This window comes from Aythya ferina, assembly GCF_964211825.1.
Source record: "Aythya ferina genome assembly, chromosome: 12".
In the NCBI taxonomy this organism is placed as follows: Eukaryota; Metazoa; Chordata; class Aves; order Anseriformes; family Anatidae; genus Aythya; species Aythya ferina.
In genome coordinates, this window is record NC_140308.1 from 5,043,710 (window position 1) to 5,062,690 (window position 18,981).

Here is an 18,981-nt window from a genome sequence, read left to right on the forward strand (position 1 = left end):
GCCCTGACGGGGCGGGGGCTGCCGCGGCCCGGCCCCGGCCCTCAGCGCCTCACGGGTCCCCCCTCAGCGCCTGGGGGGGGGGTTTGTTCCCCCGAGCCCACCGCCGGTTCTGTACAAGTTACTCTCTCCGAGTTCAAACGTGGTTAAAATCACTTAAAAAAAAAATCACTTTTTTTTTTTTTTTTCACGGGTTGGAGGTGAAAATGAGGCGTGTTAGCATAAGGAGAAGTAAGAAAATGGGAATGAAATGAGGTGAGATTCGCTCGCAGAGTGCCACTGCAGCTGGCAACGGGCCCTCTTCGGGCGAAGATTTTCGTCAGAAGGATTCTTCACGAGGTTTTAGGCCGAGTATTTAACGGGCTTAATTGCACATTAGGAGATAACTTGATTCCGTGTGCTGCTTTTTTTTTTTTTTTTGTCTTTAACAGCATCCAAAATTTAAGTAGTGAAACTCGATTTGCAGCGAGCGAATGTGCTGTAAAAGCGGTGATGTTCTGGATCAGTCAGTGCTGCCAGGCGGGGGCAAGCAGAAGTTCGCCGCAGCCCCCTGCTCTGACGGGTAAATAAAATTCGGGTTTCTCACTGTGAAGCACCCCACTGCAACCACTCCTGGGGCTCCACTTTGGGGGAGAAATGTGTTTTCTGAGGGCCTGACTTGGTATAGCTGGGGTGGGCTGCATGCTTTTTACTACTTGCATTACTTTAAGTCAGTTTCTTTGATGTCAATCACGGTATTTAAAAAATACATGTTTTTGAAATGGGGACAACTTAACATTTTATTTTATAGTTCATTCTAAATCAGCTCAATCCCATCTCCAAGTTATTTCAATGCTGGAAAAAGTAGAGTAAAGGTATCTGGAAATGTCCCTGTAGGAAAGAGACATGAATGGCTCTACAAAGGCACCATTGTCCTCCCAGAGCTAGACACAGTGCTATTTTGTTCTCCAGATGGAGATTTCAGCCAGGACATCTGCACATGTAGACCCCAGTAAGTCAGAGCTCTGCACCAAGCACTTCCTTGTGAAGACTGTGAACCTTTGAGCCAGTGTCTGCCGTTCAGCCCTTGCCAAAGTGCTTTCTGACTGGAGAGGGGTCCCAGAGAAGAGTACCATGCTCTAGCATTGTTGGGCAGCTTTCAACAGGAATCTTAGAAGCAGCAGAAAATGCATTTCACATCCTGTGTGATGGCATTAAAAAATCTATGAGAAACGCCAGCACCTTTGCATCACTTAGTTTTTAATACTACATACCTATCTTAAAGTATTAGAAGGCCACTTCTTCTGGCTTGGGTATAATTATCCAGACTGTCAAATGTCCTTATTCTGAGTAAGTACAGTGGAATGCAGAAATGTGGAAGCGATGCAGAGGAAGGCACATCCCCGGATCTCTTGGAGAGTATTGAAAACAGCGAGCACTGCATCCTGTGCTGCTGGTGAAAGATGTGTTTTGCTGCTTGTTATTAATACTTTGGTAATTGCATACCCAAGGGAGCAGTGGTTTAAATTATTGTGAAAGCTGCCATTGAGTGGCTTGGTTATTTAAAAAGAAAAACACTGGTTTGTGTCTGTGCCTCCTGCACAGACTATTATGTAGGAAAACATAGTTGTATTTCTGGTTTTTAACTTGTCCTAGTAAACAGTGCTTCTGCTTCCTCCTGCTGTGTATGTGGGGCAATGGGCAAGGTGTAACAGATAATATCCACTTTCAGAGAACAAATTAATTATTATGTTTTGTTATTTGTTCCATTTAATGAAGCTCACTGATAAAAAAAAAAAAGCAACAACAACAACAAACCACTCCTACCAACTAGAGGGCCATTTGTAACATCTTTCAAGTAACTATGTGTGTATACTGATGGCCTGATTCTTTTGCTCAACTGTTTTTTTCCTTTAAAGGAGCGATCTATCCATACTATTTTTATATGAAATCACTGTGTGTAGGTTCTTTTTATGCCATTACAATAACTCCACTAATTTTACTGGGCTGATTTTTGACTTAATTGGTACAAAAGAAGAATCAAATCTTTCTGTTCCTCAAGACTTCATTCACAGTAAAGGATGTCAGGGGAGCAAACCAAATGACAGACTCATTACCATGTGCCACGTTACCACAACAAAAAAACCACAAGCCATGCAGCCGCTTGGCAAAGCACGTATGCATTCCCCCTTGCTAGTGTCAGCCCAGAAATGATACTGTATATTACTGTACACATGCTAAATGTTTCATTACTATTCCAACTCCTAAAAACAGTCTCAAAGAAATTTGTGATTAGCTATATGGTCTGATCCATATTGCCTGGATCCATACGTAGGAGGATCTGGATCAAACACTGAGACCGGCAAATCCAAATTTACATCACTCTTTTTGTCTTCAGGTTGACTACAAACCTGACAAATCCTGTGCAATGTAGACCAAGTGAGTATGGCACACTTTAAAAAATCACATCCAAGACAAATTTGTACAGTTTATTTTCTACCGTACTTCTACATGAATATAAATAAAACGTGCTTTCTTACACTATAGATAACCTGTCTGATTTGGTTTTATGATAAATATCCCCTATCATATCTTCTCTGCTAGTATGAATTAGCTCCCTAGAAATCAAGTAACTCCTGTATTCAGGAGAACTCATGATCATCTGAAAGCTTAACTCTATGAATTCTCAGATGAAATTCTGGAGACAGGCAAAGGAGTTGTCTAATAATGGTTAGACTTTTTATTTATGGTCACCTTTTAATTCCAGAAATATTTGTGGAGACTTGTGAAATATGAACATATACAGAATAAAAGAAACAGCATCACCCTTAACTGGTATTTTCCCAACATCCAAAGTCAGTCTGCCATTTCAATACTGCTTCTGTGTTATTTACAAAAATGGAATTCAATTTCTTATTTAGATTATAAAATTTATTAAATAGTAGGGGCAATATGCCTAGTAAACACTGAAGGTGACTATTTTTTGCAGACACATCTCACTGAGCTGTTTATTTCCATTTTCTGGAATTTGTAAACCTTTGAATAGCCCAAAGTGCTTACGTACACTCTACATCTGACCACAGTGATGTTTTTCACATTAAGATTAGGCTGTATATTCTATATGTACTGTAAACACATAGGCAAAGGGAGTTGGTACAGAGCAAGCAAGAACTGCAGGTGATGTTAGTTCAATTGCTGCTCTGCTGTAAATATCTTACGTAATCATGAACAAGTCACCAAAGCCCAGGTGCTCATGTGATGGGGAGACAGAAAATAACAATGATTTCATTCTGCTTCCTACCTGTCAAACACAGTGAGTAGCAGGGACACTGAGAATAGGTACACAAAAGAAAGAGATACCCAAGTAGTTTGGTGACATGTACAGACCAGATGCACACCTAAAACAGGTGGAGGTATACCTAGTTTTCTCCATCAGTAAAGATACACTTTTAATCAGTAAATACACTTTTACCTAAACAAATTAGTGAATGTGTATATCTGAGTTCTGCTAGAAATACACTGCTCTTATCCATACACATACTATTAGTAACAGATTATTAGCAATATTAATAAATATTACATTTCTGTTTATCTTTTAGACAACGTAGTCATCTAATTACATGAAATGTCACGTCAGATATTCTCAAGGAAACAGGATTTGAAAACAAACTGCTTATAACATTAAGATTGAATAACACTGAAGTATAAATGAATGCTACATAAAATATTCAAGTTACTTGGTTTCATCATCATAAAAAGGAAAAATACACCAAGGAATTATTAGCAAAGCAGTTTTTTTTTTTTAGGTTCTAAATTAGGAAGTTGTAGCACCTGAATGTAATACTTAACTTTGGTTACAGCGGAGTTTAAGAAATCAAGCACCAAGAAAATGCATTGCTATGAATTAATATAATAGTATCATAGCAGATAGTTTAACGTGAGGTTTTCTAGCAGAAGACAACTTTCATCATGAACTACAGTCTTGAAACAATCCATGAAAATTTCATGAGCTGTAGATATATGTTATTTATCCCCTATATCACATTAAAAATACTGTACTTCATTTGCTCAGAAAGCTGTATTCCACTTAAATAAAACTACCTTTGTCTCCTATTCCTTCCCCCACAACAGTAGCACTTTTTAAAGACTGATCATTCTTCTTTTGGAATAGTTATATGCCAGTTGTGCATATCATTATTTGTAATAAAAGTCATTGCTATCTCTTAAAAGGGATTATATATAGTTATTTAAGATAATGTATATAGTCATTTCTTGCCATAATATAGTTGCTCCTGAATGACAAAAGGGGTATTATTCCACATTCAGTAGAGGGTTGTCTCGGTCTGTGTAATAGGATAAATAGCGTTTTACTCAGTCTCAGTCTTCAAAGCTTTCTCTGGTATAAACATTCCATGCAGGTCCAGGTGCATTTCCACGTTTACTCTGGCTCGGCCCAGTTCTTTGAATGTTTTAGCATCCAAGATGAGTAGGAAGGGTGCCTCCTTTGGATCAGATGTCACAACACAGGTCAAAACAACACCTGTGACATACAAATGGAGAATTAGAAGCACATACTAATTACACCTAGCAGAAAAGATAACACTATCAGGAAATTAGTGTTGTTTCTTAAGAATCTGAGAACACAAACTGAAGGTGCTTATGACACGAAGAAGTCTGACTGAGAGAGCTAAAGGACTAATGAATGGTTCTCTGTGCTTTTTCCTAGTCTGCCTGCAGTTCATTAGGACGAAAACAAACAAACACCGAATTATGTCCTTGACAATCTTGTTGGGCAGCTGAGCAGTGAAACCTGGGACACATCCTTTCAGCTATTTATCATTTGCCTTTGCACGAAATTGCCTCAGAACACAACTGGATCGAGATTACAGGGATACTTGCAGTGCCACTTCATGTTCTCATCTGGTAACAATGACTTCTGACTGCTTCAGCTTCTCCTAATGATAAAGCCAGTTCCAGTTGGCTCTCTGGACAGTCCTAAGCATTAATTTCATTGTTTATGGGCAGATTGGGACTTCATGCAAGCTGATTTTGCTCTATTGTTTGTTTTTCATTTTCTTTTATCTGCAGGAGCAAAATGGGTGGTACCAATTTTAATCTGTCTGTGGAAGCATCAGCCCAGCTTTCTTGTCATGACTGACAACAATGAAACTTTTAAGATTTAATACAAAACTTGTGTAAATCCAACTTTCAGAATGTTGTTACAATTTTACCATCATCCTCTTCTCTTGCATCGGGGCTGGGAACAAAAATGGGCTCAGATGGCCAGCAGTGGTCAGCTCTCCAGTGCAGCATTTCCTTTGTTTGGACATTCAGTTTTGCAATCTGAATCATTGTGGACAGAAAAGAAAAATGTCAGTGACCCAGACAATGGTTTATTCCAAAGGTACATCATGAACAGACTGCAGGCATGGGGGAGCAACGCTAAGAGTTGAGGAGCAATGAGGGATGTGGCATCACAGAAAGGAAATACTTGGAAAATGTTAAACTTTGGAGTTGTGTTTAGTGGCTGCATAAGCATAAAATGATCTTTTAATTTTATAAAGACTATTTTACTTCAGCAGTGTTAAAAGAGACACAGATACCATTTCATTAGATTACAATTGCATAGGGGCTTTAAGTGTTTTACAAACACAAATAGGTCATAAGATCTATTTACTCTGCATCATGGGTAAATATTACTCTCACTATACAGACGAAGAGTGCATGGCACTGAACATGTAAGTGACTTTCCCGAAATTACTGCAGTTCTGTTGTAAAGCAGGAAACAGGATTTAAACCTTCCAATTTCTAATCCTGTGAATTATTTTCCTTTTGTTGTGACCTCAATATTTATCAAGGCCTTCTATTGTTAACTAGGATATATATGCCAGAACAAAGGCTATTAGTAGTGATGTAAAGGTTAAACCAATGGGCAAGAATGCCACACAGATACTGGTACTAACTGAAGGAACAGCGTGCAGATTTTATCTCATTAATGGGTCAAGTGCCTGACCAAACCAGCTTCCAGAGGGGACACGTGACATTTTCACCTCAGTTCTATTAAGGGCTTTTCTCTACCCATCCAGATACAGTTTTCTTCTTTTCTCTTTTGATGTTTAGTCAGAAAAATAACTTCATACAAAAATGAAATATTCAGGCACTGGAGGAAGAATCTTCTATCCAAGGTGACAGCAGTTTTGCTTACAGACTTTACAGAAGGATCATATGTGGTTGTTGCTGTGTCTACATTCATTAAAGACTAACTGATGTGAAAAAAATCTAACATCTTCTATATTGCTATTTATATTTGACAAGCAGGGATTATCTGCACTGGAAATCACAAACTTGCATATTTGCGTGAGCTACTGTCAGATGTGCTGCAATAAATTTTCTTGCATCATGCAGAAATCCAGCTTTATTTTGTAATCATTTGTGGTAATTATATAGAAGAACCCACAGCGATCTCAATTTGCTCTCAGAACAGTAATTATAAAGAGTGAGTTGACTGTACAATACTCTTACCTTCAGCTAGTAGTACTTTGCATCTTAATCTATTTGTTTTCTAGGCTGTCTCCTGAAAGGCTGGCATCATGTGTACACAAAGAATGCATTTACTATCCTCTAACACTCAACTAGTTCTCTAGCAAAAGGTAAAGCTTTCCGAAAAAATTGATATTGCTACAACTTCTTTTTTGTTTGTTTGTTTGATTTTTTTTTTGTTGTTGTTAGTATTCTTAAGGGGAAAATATTTATTACAGATGTGTGTCTGCCTAGTACTCTTCTTCCTTTCCCTTACTGTCTTTGGAGCTTTTGGTACATTACTGAAGTTCAACCTAGTTTAGCAGAAAAATGAGGGCCTCAGTAACTATAGTGTTCAGAAGACTTGGTGGAAATAAAAAGCTGGATGAGGAAGCCTGAGTTTATTAATACTTCATAAGGGGAACAGTACTACATGAGCTTACCCATAGGAGAATTTAGGCGTTCCATATTTCTCCGCATGTGAATGACTCACCAATGGGAAAGGTTTTGACAGAAACCAATTCGCTGTTGAATGCAATCTCAAGTCATACCCATAAGAAAGTGTTTGTTTGTTCTTTATTGTTCCCACAGTTTGGCCCAGGGAGGCTGTTTTAATCATACAAGTAAGCTAATGATGTCCAGCTTTTCATCTCCCTGCTTTCAGGTGTTGAAGTTTACAAACATAGTACACAACTGCAGTGTTGTTGCTTAGAAGTTTTAACTTGAGGTTGAAAAAAGGTTCTGCTGTCTGGAAAACCAAGGTTTAACAGTTTCAGTCCTGGCCTCAGAACCATACACTTGCATGTATGAATGCAGATGAGGCTATATTTTGGGCCAGACTAATAAAGCATGGTTTACTAATAACCGTTTAAATTTGATTTGTGTTACATAAATACATTTCCTGACTTCGTACATGTTAATGATACCTTTGTAGGAACTGGACTCCACTGGACTTCCGTTGCATAGACGTACGTGTATTTTTTGCCATTATATCCATAGTTGATGTGAGGCAGTTCTATCCCTAGGTATAACAAAGGTCAAGACTTAGGAACAAAAGAAGAAATATATTTCAAATGTACATTTACATGTGCCAATTTTCAGGAAATGTTACTCTATGAAAAATTTTGACAGGATTTTAAACAGGTGTTGCATATATTTTGTATGTCTGAACTTTTAAAAAGCCAAAGATGTATATTAACAGAGCACAATTAAGCCAGGGTTGTTGGTTCAAGAATGACAATTTTTCATTCTTAGGGATTCATTATATTGGATTTTTTTTTCATAAATACATCAATCAGAAGTGAACATTTGAGATATAATCAGACACTGCCATTCAAAGAAATGACTTTCACTTTAAGTAAATGTATACATATACATTTTACATATTCCTGTTAACACACATACACATACACACACACACTCAAGTTTAAAAATCCACTTTCAAAGGTATACTTCATAAAATACATAACTAAAGTTACTGCTTATAACAGACCAATTTTACTCCTTATAACAGGTAGATTTGCGAGCCATATTAGTCACTGTAAGATCAGACTTGGGACCCTAAAATAACTGTTAGACTTTATTAAAATGAGCTGTTAAGCATTATTAGAATGCACCTATGTGTAAGTGTGTAAGAGAAAGTATTTGTGTAATGGATATGCCTCACCTTCACATAATATTTCAGGTTGGCAATAGATGCTGCCATCTTTCTCTTTTACAGCAGTTGCGGAAGTTGGAAGTGTGACTAAATTAGAACCTACTTCTGCATCCTGAAAGAGACATATGCTGAAAATGTAATGTGCTTCTATGAATATGCTTCTAATTTAGACCTTTCATCAGGTTTGATATTAATATAGACAACTAGGGGGTTAAACAAGTATTACAGCTACAATAAGTTCCTTCATAATGGCATTTATTCTGTAACATTAGATACTGACCTTTTCATTAAAAATCTTAATATATCATCGTGTAACCATTTTGGATTACACTGAGCATTTAGAAAGATTTAGATACACATGGTTATGTTCCAGAAACACAATAAATAGATTATGTAGATTGCAAATTTAATTAATGAAGATGGGTTTTAAAGAATTAGGTAGGAAATTCCCACTAAAAGTCACCAAAGGTTAGTTTTTTTGCATCTGCTATTAATCAAATGCAAAAATAAGTGTGATCCATTCATGTTTTTAATGCTATTGCTGAATTTTTAAGATTGCAGGGTAGGTAGGATAGCTGGCGTGATCCAGCACATCCTTTGCTATTGCTACATGACTGTTTTTGAGACAAGAAATAAAGCAAGATTCTAAGATGTAGATGGAAAAAGTATTATCCATTCTAAATGTATCAAGCAGAAACTTGCCCAAGTTGCTGGGCAGTATAAAATCTTCCCTGCAAGCAGTGATGTAAAATTATGTTTTAAATTAAACTGAAAGATAAGATCATTCTTCTTTCTGGTAAACTCAAACTTAAATTAAATCTTCTAATTTTAATAAAACTATTGCAACAGTGGAGAATGTGAATATATTGTATATAGGCTTCCAGTAAAGTGGAAGAAACAGATTGTGCAAAACCTTATGCATGCCTTTCTAGCCAACAGTTAGGTTGGTATACCTGCTTATATTTGATAGCATGTTACAAGTAGTTGCACAGGTATGGAAATTATATATGCTCAAAAGCCTTTTTCTCCATAAAGAAAGACATCAGGACCTAGATCCACATAACTGTATGTCCAACTGCTCCTTGCCATTTCTCACAGTATATAAACAAAACAAAACAAAACTCCTGCACACTTTGTGAATATGTTATTTTTAAAGAATCAGAATTTTGCACAAAAGGGCTGGCAACTAATAATTCACCCATTTTTCTAGTTGATAAATTTTAAATTATTGATCAAAGAACAAGTTAAAAAATCATTTTCTTCCTACCTTGTCATACTGCAGAGGAACAACAAATCGCTTGCAGGTTGGGATGGAGGTAAGCTTGTTGTTCTCTTCAAAGTCTTTACTCAGTTTTTTTAAGTAAAACATGTCATATAAGCTATTGTCTGTGTAGGCAATAATATCAAAAATAATGTGGCCATCCTCTTCATAAGCATTTACATGGTGATAAAGCACCAGAGCATCCGTATAAAACTTGGTGGATACATCTTTTTTAGTCTTCCTGTCTACGAAGTGAAACCATGTCTGAAAGGCAGCAAACATTATTTAAAACCATTACTGAATGATCAACAAACAGTTATTTAGGAAAATGTTTTCCAACAGGTAGCCATCTACATTCTAAAGCACTGTCTGTCTCTACTGAAGCATATTAAGAATTCCAGATTTGCTGCTAGGAGGCAAGAACTTCCAACCTAAAGACCAAAAAAATTCAGGAGTAAAATAAGTGTACAAGTGCTCTAAACTCATTTCAGTGTTGCAAATTACTGTTTGGACTAGGCTGAGGATAGAAGTTTTCCAGTAAACCTGAAAAATCCCCTGGCCCGTTTTTAATTTAAATAACTTTGTCTTAGTTCAGAGTTTGTACTATTCTTTGCTGGTCCACTTGACCCTGGCATGCTCCACTTGTTCAGGGACACAAAATGTGGAAATAAGATCCTCAGAACACACTTTCTTTCCCCCCTCAGTTGCCACAATGAATTCAGGTTTCTCCACCAATCTGGCTCTCATACGTGATGCAATAGATCTAGAGCAGACTTCACCCACACTATACAGCGTTCTTTTTGGAGCAGGAGCAATTCTGTGTTGGGGATGATAGTGCATTTTTAATTTTCTCTCCTGGCACACATTATTTCTAACAATGCCCAACTATCCTCTTTCTCAAGCACTTCAGCATCAGTATTTATTTGTGAAACTTTGGAGATGGGAGAAAATATTAAAAAATGCGACTTCTAATAAAAAATGTGAAACATGAAAATCAGTTGTTGAAGAAAAAAAAAGGTTATTACTTAAATTAATGAACCAGATGAAAGACAGAACAATGTGGAAGAGATTGCTGGCCTGGCTGACTCCATTGCTCAGCATTAGAAAAAATACCTTATCATCCTTATGGAAGGCAAGGCAGGAAGCCCAGTTCACACCTCGGATGTAAGCAGTTGCCATTTTGACAATATCCAGTTTCAATGGCTGCTCTATGAACACAATATAGTTTTCTGTGATTCCAAAGCTATGGTAGTAGCTTGGGTGGAGCAGCGAGCGAGAAGGGATGGAGCATACCACTTCCATGTGTTTAAAACAAGATTTATTCTTTTCTGTTTCTGAACATAAATGATAAAAAATAAGATTACATTTACAATAAATTCCAATTCAATCTTGTGCTTGGATTTTTCCCACATAAGGAGTAGGTAAGTATAGGTTCCTCTCAGTTTTATTTGCATTTTCCTGTTTAGAAAATGGCTTGTTTCCTTCTGCAGAATTAACATAGAAGGTTGCATTTGAGTGAAGCAGCACAGTACCACAATGCCAGATCCATTCAGACAGAGACCTCTTGTCTCAGTATTTGACTCCACTGATAAACATTTTCAGAAGTTCCTGAAGGAGAAAGCTGTTCAATTAAATCAGCAGCTTTACATGGGGTTTCAAAGGCCCCCATGGTTTTGAACTTATTTTTATAGAGATGTTCCTGTTCAATCTATAGTGACTTTGTTTGAGCCCCAGCTAGGAATAACAAACATCTTTCAACTATGGAAAGTCTCTTGGTTGTTCACACATGAGGACAGACATCACATTAGCAGCTGGTTTTAAACCATGCATTGCCTTGAAGGAAAAAGAGCAAGTGATTTGCACTGTGAACAATGGATAATATTTCAGCAAGCCCTAATGTAGGCCAGGTTAGAGAGGAAATAACTTCATATTAGGTACTATTTGGTTTTATGCTTCCCTATAATAACTGTATAAGTATTTTAAGTATTCATTTATCAAGAAAAATGAATTTTACTACTTCAAACTGTAGAATACTACCTGACAGACAAAATTTTTTTCTGTTCACACTCCCTCTACACAAGGTATAGAAATTCTTGTAGAAGAATTAGTTCACTGTAGTGAATATCTAGTGATAATCAAAGTAGAATTCTTTTAAAAGCAAACTCTAAAAGCAACGATCTTCAGACTGAAACATCCTGTTTATATAGTATTCAAGATGAACCTTTGTAATAACATATATTCAGACAGGCTAAGCAGTTAACACTAAGTTCACACTACATTAAAATTAAAAAAATAAGCATTGTATGTTTCTGGAAGAGCTGTATTGTCTCCCTTTGACCTCACAAGAAAAGAATCTGCCAACATGTTTCTAAAAAATACTGACAAAAGACAGATCTTACCTGGCACAGAGGAAGTAATCTTAAATAAAAGGTATTTTGTTTTCCCTTTGTCAACAATTGAAGTACCCATGTTGAGAATATTTCCAGCACTGTCGTAGTGTGGATGAGAAGTTGCCACATTTACAGCTATATATTTGTTGTAGTCAACCTGGAAAATGATACAATAGGAGATTTTAGAGATGCATAGGGGTATTTAAATTAATCATAGCTAACACCCCCAATCCACCAGCCTTTCAACACTGGTAGCCTTCCACTGATGCCACCCAAATGCCTTGAAATTTCAACACTTCAGTCAAATGAGTTATGCAAGTACTCAAATGATTTCCTAATTCAAGGCTAAAACAAGGTACAAAATCTGAATTACATTCAGATCTTCCTTGAAGCCACATAAGACAACAGGAGGATTGGCTAAAGAAGCTACTCCACAGATGCCCATTTCTTCCTGAAAGCAGTTTATTTAATAGCACTATGAGACTAGCAGTTTCTGGAGTAAAAAGATTTGTATTCAATTTAGAGCTTGGGAATTGTACTTAAACTTTAATGCATGATAGGAAAACTCAATGCATATTTCAATATGTCAAGATTTGCTTTTAATAATATCTTGCATGAGGTGTTGAAAAGTCATCATATATAAATGACCTACTGAATTATTAATTATGTAAATCACTTGATAACTACAGATACATAATAATGGGAATCATCCAAAATAATCACATCATAAGCACAATATATGGTATTTTGTCTGCAATTGCGTACAATTATGAAATTGCCCAAAGCCCAGCTTTTCCCTAAACTGCCTGTGATTTATTTTTGAACTCCTGAGTTCTCAAATGAACTGGTATCTTCACCATTTCACTTTACCATGATTTCAAAAAAGTATTCTGTGCTAGTAAGGAAATAGTAGAAGGAGAAATGTATCTTTCCAACTTCGTGTACTGATTCTTACAAATCAGCCTGAAACCGAATTTGTTAGAAGGAACCAGAGTGACACACAGCCATTTAATACCTTCTCTAGAGTCTCCAGAGTCTGTGGATTAATTTTTCTGATGAAGTTAGTCTCACTGGTAGCATAATAATCATCCCCAGATTTCATAATGTTGATCAGGCAGTTGTCTGTGAACTCAGGAATGGTGTGAGACAAGTATGAGAATGCCCTGCAGAGAGGAAAGTTTCATATTGGTTCATTAGACAAGCTGCAGCTGTACTTGCTTTTACCCCATACGAAGCAGAAGTCACCCTGTGCAGTGCGGGCTGTGCACAGTAGCAGGTTAATGGAGCTGGGTCTGTCTCTCCCCTGCTGTGTCCTCTTCTGGCAGCTTTTCCACTGCCTCAGTGGACAGCGTGAAAGGTAGAGGAGATGAAGTTCTTCAACACCATTAGCCTGGGGGAGGATTAAGGACATGTATGTATGAAACTGTTTTTCCATGCACAAATGGACATTCAGGTCCAGTCCTGCCGACAGCTGTGAGATAGCCACTGCTTTATCAAGATGGGCTAATTACACGCTCTCCTGTGCATACCTCATGAGAATTTGGCCTAACAGTTTCTACCTAAAAGCTATTAGGTTTTTCAGGGTGTGCCCTCATAAAATAACTTGATTTATGTACTCGCTGATGGTATATTTTTGTTGCCAGCATTATCCCTTATCACAATTGTGATTTCAAAGTAGATCTGATTTCACATATAGGCTTCTGTGACAGTTCTCCTTACTAGTGTAGGATTTTATCATAGTCATTTGAAACCATGACAACGTTGCTCCTATCCCTTATAGACTTAAAATGCCAGTGTTATCCTATTACTGTAGAAAGAAGAAAAAAAGCATCTTCTGTCAGAGTAACAACTCACAATGTATCAAAGTTATAGTTATTTTGCAATAACTATCCATGTTTATGGTCTTACCAAGCATGTAATTTGAGGTCATTAGATGTAGTTCAGCCAGGAATAAAAGATGGATGAACTACTTGCATTTGCCATATAAAGGCAATTTTACAGGCTCATAAATAGCCTGTCATCCTTTCTAGCACTATGAAAGTAGCTATTGCAATGACCCCAAGCGGTTGTGATTTTGAACATAAGGTTAGCTCAGGTCTTTGGGTGCAGTACTTCAAAGCACTGCCTGTGACTCAAGAAACAATTGAAAATTTTCTTCACTTTCTTTTTGGGAGCTGGGAGTGTAGAAATGGCCTTTAATACAGCAGGTTTTTATTTATTTATTTATTTCAGTCATGGACGATTTTCATCTTTCTGCAGAATAAATTTTGAATTAATACTTTCCCCATCTCTTCATCTTTTCCTTTCTTTCTTGCTGCTTCGCCCCTTACAGAATATCAATTTAATAAAATTCCATGAAACACATGGAAAATATTTGTTTTTTCAAAATTACAATGAAATCTACTTGCACTAGTGAATAAAACAGACAATATTACTGATGAAGTGGATTTAGAATATTTGCCTTAGACTAACCCATAGAGTGTATGTTTCTGGCTGTATCCTCCTGGCCTTGTCAGTAGCTGGTAATTGTAAATTTACAAAACAGATTTCATGTTTGTATATATGCGTCAAGGGTAAACAGAAAGACATCTGTGCTGGAGAGAGAGGTAGATAGCAGAATCTTGTTGGAAAAAGCATTGCTTACTTGGCAAATATGTTTTTGCATGGATCTGGATAAGCCATAGTTCCAAATTCAGACACCACGATTCGGTTTGCTTCTATATTGCAGTTGTATGAGTCACTTCGGAGATACTTACTTCTGTAGTAGACTTCACCTGACAAAGGTCAGACAGGTTTCAATCATTTCATACTGAGCTCTTTTGAAAATTACCACAGACAAAGCCAGAGAAAGAACCTGTCAAGCAAATATCCTTTAGCAAAGAAAAGCTCGCTGTGGCAGACTCACCAGCCACATAACACCTACGTGTACTATTTTTTTTGCAGGGTTATAGCCAGACACCTGGAACATTTTAATGATAATCAAACTTAAAAGAGAATTAGCAATGTAAAACACCGAGATTTGGCTTGTTGAGCTTTTTGTAAACTGACATGCCATAACTTACCATTTTTAAATGTAAAGCTATGCAGCAGAGCCAAGCCATCAAACCAGTGGTTATATTTAGTGTCCCCTATTGTGTGCATCCCTGGGCCATTTCGGAGAAGTATCCCTTGCAACCAAGTGGGCAACTGACCTGCAAACAAAAATGACATTTCAGTATTCATTCATTTAGGGAAGGGGCATGCTACAGGACAGTTTTCCTAAGGGCATAGGCTTCAAATAGGCAGATGGACTATAGGGCTAAGTCCAGATTTGTAATAGCATATGATTACGTTTGAGTTTTGGCTAACTAAAATATGACCTGATCAATAGTGTGGCACTAGTAATATTCTGCATAAATACCAATATATGAGATTACCACATGAACAAGAGATTGCTGGAATGTAATTTGCTAAAAAACAGGAAGTAAATAAAGTTGGACCTTTCTTCCTTGCACTCAGATATTAAAGTGATGTGTATAAACCCTTTTATTCATGCCAGGAAAAGCTAGAGCTTATCAGAAATAAACATATTTTATAGGATATATGACTTGTACTGCCCTTCAGTATATCAATTTAAGCTTTAGGCTAAATGAATTCCAGTAAAAAGTTCTTTAATTAAATTACATAGCATATTGTAGTGTCATTTTGGGAGTGCATTTGTGACATTAGTCATAATGTTGGGGTTTTGAACACAAAGAGTGGGTAGAAATATTATACTGAAAATGTGTAAGTATTATTAAGGTTTGAATACAAAACGTTCCTCATCAAATCCCTGCGGGAAATACATTAGCTATCATTTGACATAGAGAATAACAACAATTAAAGAATGTCTTTAGGGTTAAAGAGCTGAGCAGAAGCATATCAGATATGAAATTAAAACCTTCACTTGCTTCTTTGTGTGTATGTCTCCTGAGGGAATATTTATGATCACATACTATACTCCTTTTCCACACAATCTCTGCAGTGAACACTGTCTCTACATAAAGAAGCTGCTCAGAAATTTAATTCTCCTTACAGTCCAATTTGTGACCCCATGTCAAATATGTCTTTAATAATTCTACCTTTAATAATTCTACCTTTGCAACAGATAGAAATGTCCACCCATTAAAATATTCAATTTTGTCAAAGTTGATGCAATTGTGGAGAAGTAGTGATGGTTTTGTTGTAAGGCTTTCTGAGATCCTAAAGGGGCTTTGACCACTTTCCAAGAGAACAATTCCTGAATTTTGACCATTGTAGGTAAGGGAGGCAAGGACGTTTGCCATTTCTTCAAATAAATGACATTAAGCATAAACCATCCAAATGCAAGGAAGGATATACAGTAAAAGCCAGCTTTGCATAAATATATTGTCAGTCAGGATAGCTGACTAATATTGTGTGCCACAATACTCACACAACTTCATTACAGTTACAGATCTGGAATACATTAAGAAGAGAAAAAATGTTGACACAATGGATTTGCATTTTATCATTATTATTGCATTTTGCAAGAGTTTTGAAAACCAAACACTGGGTAAATGTTTGTGACTAGCAAATGAAAAGACTGCTTCGGAGGAAACAGATTTAGAAAGAAACTAAATATTCAAGGTAGATACATATTTTTTGCTTGGCTGATTACTAAGCATTAATTACTAAACAAATTTAGTCTATTTATATGCCTCAAATGCAAGTGTTTCTCTTGTTGTCACTTCCCTTTCTAGTTTTCTGTTGTTTGCAAATAGAAGGTTGTAGATTCTGCATTTTCTCCAGAACTATTGACAACTGCAGTATGGTGAGTGTAGTCTTATGTGCTCCTACCCTCTTACCAATGTCATTTAAGACTGGAAATCTATACAGTAAGCCTGAACTGCTGGTCATGCACCAGCAAACCTTTTGGTAACACTGAGTTGAGGCTAACTGCATGTGTTTTGCTGCAACCAGTCTTTCCTTCCCTCCAGCAAAAATATAATACTTCTGCTGCATTTCAGGTCTTGTGGGATCACTTCTGTTTCGGGGCCCATCATTCAGGAAAAGCAGATATTTCTGTAATTCACTGAACGTCTTGCAGCTTCTAGGGCTAAAAAATTTGTTTAGTTATTATTCCTGTCTATCAGAATAAAGATGCCCAAGAAGTTGCAGGACAAGCCAACAAAATAATTTCCCTTCAATAGGTAATCAGGGAAAAAAGTGATCTTCTGTTTAAAGCACTACAAAACTGATGCAAATTCTCTAAGTCTTGGCATAATTCAGTGTAAATTCTGGCATACTTCCAGTACCAAAAGCAGGGAGCAAATTGGCATCTACTGAGGTTTTCAGATCAAAATTTATCTTAGTGGGACTTAAATATAACAGTGGGTACTGATCAGCATCCTAAAGTGCCTAAGTAGCTTTAAAAATGTGTGCCTTGTATCTTTTTTGCCTCATGCTTTTACCTAAAGCGGCAATAATGATACTTTTCTGTACTGTGTGAGGACATGAACTAACACAGTAAAATCTCCAAATATTTGGAAGATTATTAAGAATCAGAGCAATCAAGCCTTGTGTGATCACATGGCTGCACAGTCTTTAGGACAGTAAGAGCTAAATTATTTCTGACGTCAGTAATACGGGGTCATATTTACAATGTACTTATTGAGTAACAAGGAGCCAAAACGTAGGCAGAGCTCAGGGCTAGCTAAATATTTGAAGAGGTCTGGGTTCTCTTTAATTTTCATTAGTGGTAAATACTGATTCATCATTACCAATGAAGTAATATTTTGTATACTTAATTTTATTTACTGAACTATTCAGTCTTTGTTTAAATAAACCATTCCATAGTGTAGATCAGGTATGGTCAATAGTTTTGTTTGCAAACAACTTGAAATGTTTTCAATAGAAAGATTTTATTACGAGTGACAAAAATTAGAAAGGCATAAAATCACCTCAAATTAAAACAATGCACTTTGACTTGAAACACAATCTTTTTCAGTTCAGCCATCAAAATGAACAACAGCAACATCATGCAAGTTGTAATTGCCTGCTTTTATATAGCCTACCTGGGAACTGACTTTAAAATTGGCATTAGATGCCTGCTATTTCTTAGACTATATGCTACAAAAGACACAGCATACATCTATTGAATTGGGGTTCTCAGCAACAAACATCTCCTACAGCTGTAGGAAAAAACTCTTTGCCTCCCTCTTCTGTAGTGTAAAACAAGGAGTAAAAATGTTAAGTTGATCAAGCATTCATCCCTAGAAAGCCACTTTAAGCTATCTTGCTGGAGGACACTGCATTTTTTACTGGAGTGCCTTCTGAACCATCTTTTTAACAGCACACAGTGGCATGTGTTACTGCTGCTTATCTATTTAGAATTACTATTGCTAAAGTGTCCCAGTTTTAGCAATCCTCTCCAGGATGCAAGGAACGGCTGAAAGAACAGCGAGAGGGTAGCGAAGGGTTATGGCGAAGAGAAAATGAAAGTCTAAACAGAGCCATGGGGGAGGGGGTGTCACCAGATTAAATTCTGAGTCTTGTCCCTCACTGCCGACTTCAGTGAACCCTGTTCAAACAGACTTTCTGGAAAAATACACAGAAATACCCATAAAGGAAGAAAAATCCCCCAGTCAGGGGCACAAATAAGATCTGAGTTCAGTCCTTTAAACAAAGTTCGCTGACATTTCTCCCTTTCTCGGTTTCCTCCTTCCGTGCTGTTTCGGGTGAACAAGTGTTTCAATGTTTACAAATTTGAAAACACCAAAATAACCACGTGTATTTGAAGAGATTTGCATTCACTTACCTTGCACCTCGGCTTTTATGGGCTCTGGATGTTCTTCTTTGTTTTTACTAAATATCGTTTCCATCTCTCATGTAATCAAACGGTTTCTGTGTCCTCTACCCAGCTGTTCCTGCAGGCGTAGCAGTCCCCTCCTGTCTGGGCTAAGAAAAGCTCTTTCCTGTTACATAGAAGGATAAGGTCAAAGTGTAACTCGAGCTAGTGGCTAGTGGCTTATAGATCGATTTATAATAGTTGATCTTTAATCCTTAACACATACACTATAATACTTGCACGTTCTCCTTAACTCTTTCACTAATTCAACGGAAGAAAAATGTAACCTGCCTTTTTGCTCTCTGTGAACCTACCTCAAGCAGCCACACACACCAGAGGAGTCAGGTAAAAT

The 18,981-nt window shown here is 37.0% G+C and overlaps 1 protein-coding gene and 1 long non-coding RNA gene across 3 annotated transcripts; one reads left to right on the forward strand and one right to left on the reverse strand.

Annotated features, from left to right (window-relative positions):
* The first annotated feature begins 9 nt into the window (after nucleotides 1-9).
* LOC311443601 lies at nucleotides 10-5,176 on the forward strand. Of its 2 annotated transcripts, XR_014697353.1 has the most exons (4): nucleotides 10-252; nucleotides 429-559; nucleotides 2,375-2,415; nucleotides 4,703-5,176. It is a non-coding gene; the product is annotated as an uncharacterized lncRNA (long non-coding RNA). The 2 variants fall into 2 exon arrangements; XR_014697354.1 differs by lacking the exon at nucleotides 2,375-2,415 and having other exon boundaries at nucleotides 33-252.
* BCO1 (beta-carotene oxygenase 1) lies at nucleotides 2,694-18,769 on the reverse strand. The gene is made up of 11 exons (XM_084533903.1): nucleotides 18,600-18,769; nucleotides 14,866-14,994; nucleotides 14,448-14,577; nucleotides 12,819-12,966; nucleotides 11,813-11,960; nucleotides 10,527-10,747; nucleotides 9,420-9,677; nucleotides 8,162-8,264; nucleotides 7,422-7,516; nucleotides 5,208-5,319; nucleotides 2,694-4,516 (listed from the first exon to the last, which is right to left on the reverse strand). Exons 1-11 carry the CDS (start codon nucleotides 18,661-18,663, stop codon nucleotides 4,344-4,346), a joined length of 1,581 nt encoding a protein of 526 aa, XP_084390029.1. The 5' UTR covers nucleotides 18,664-18,769; the 3' UTR covers nucleotides 2,694-4,343.
* Nucleotides 18,770-18,981: the final 212 nt, after the last annotated feature.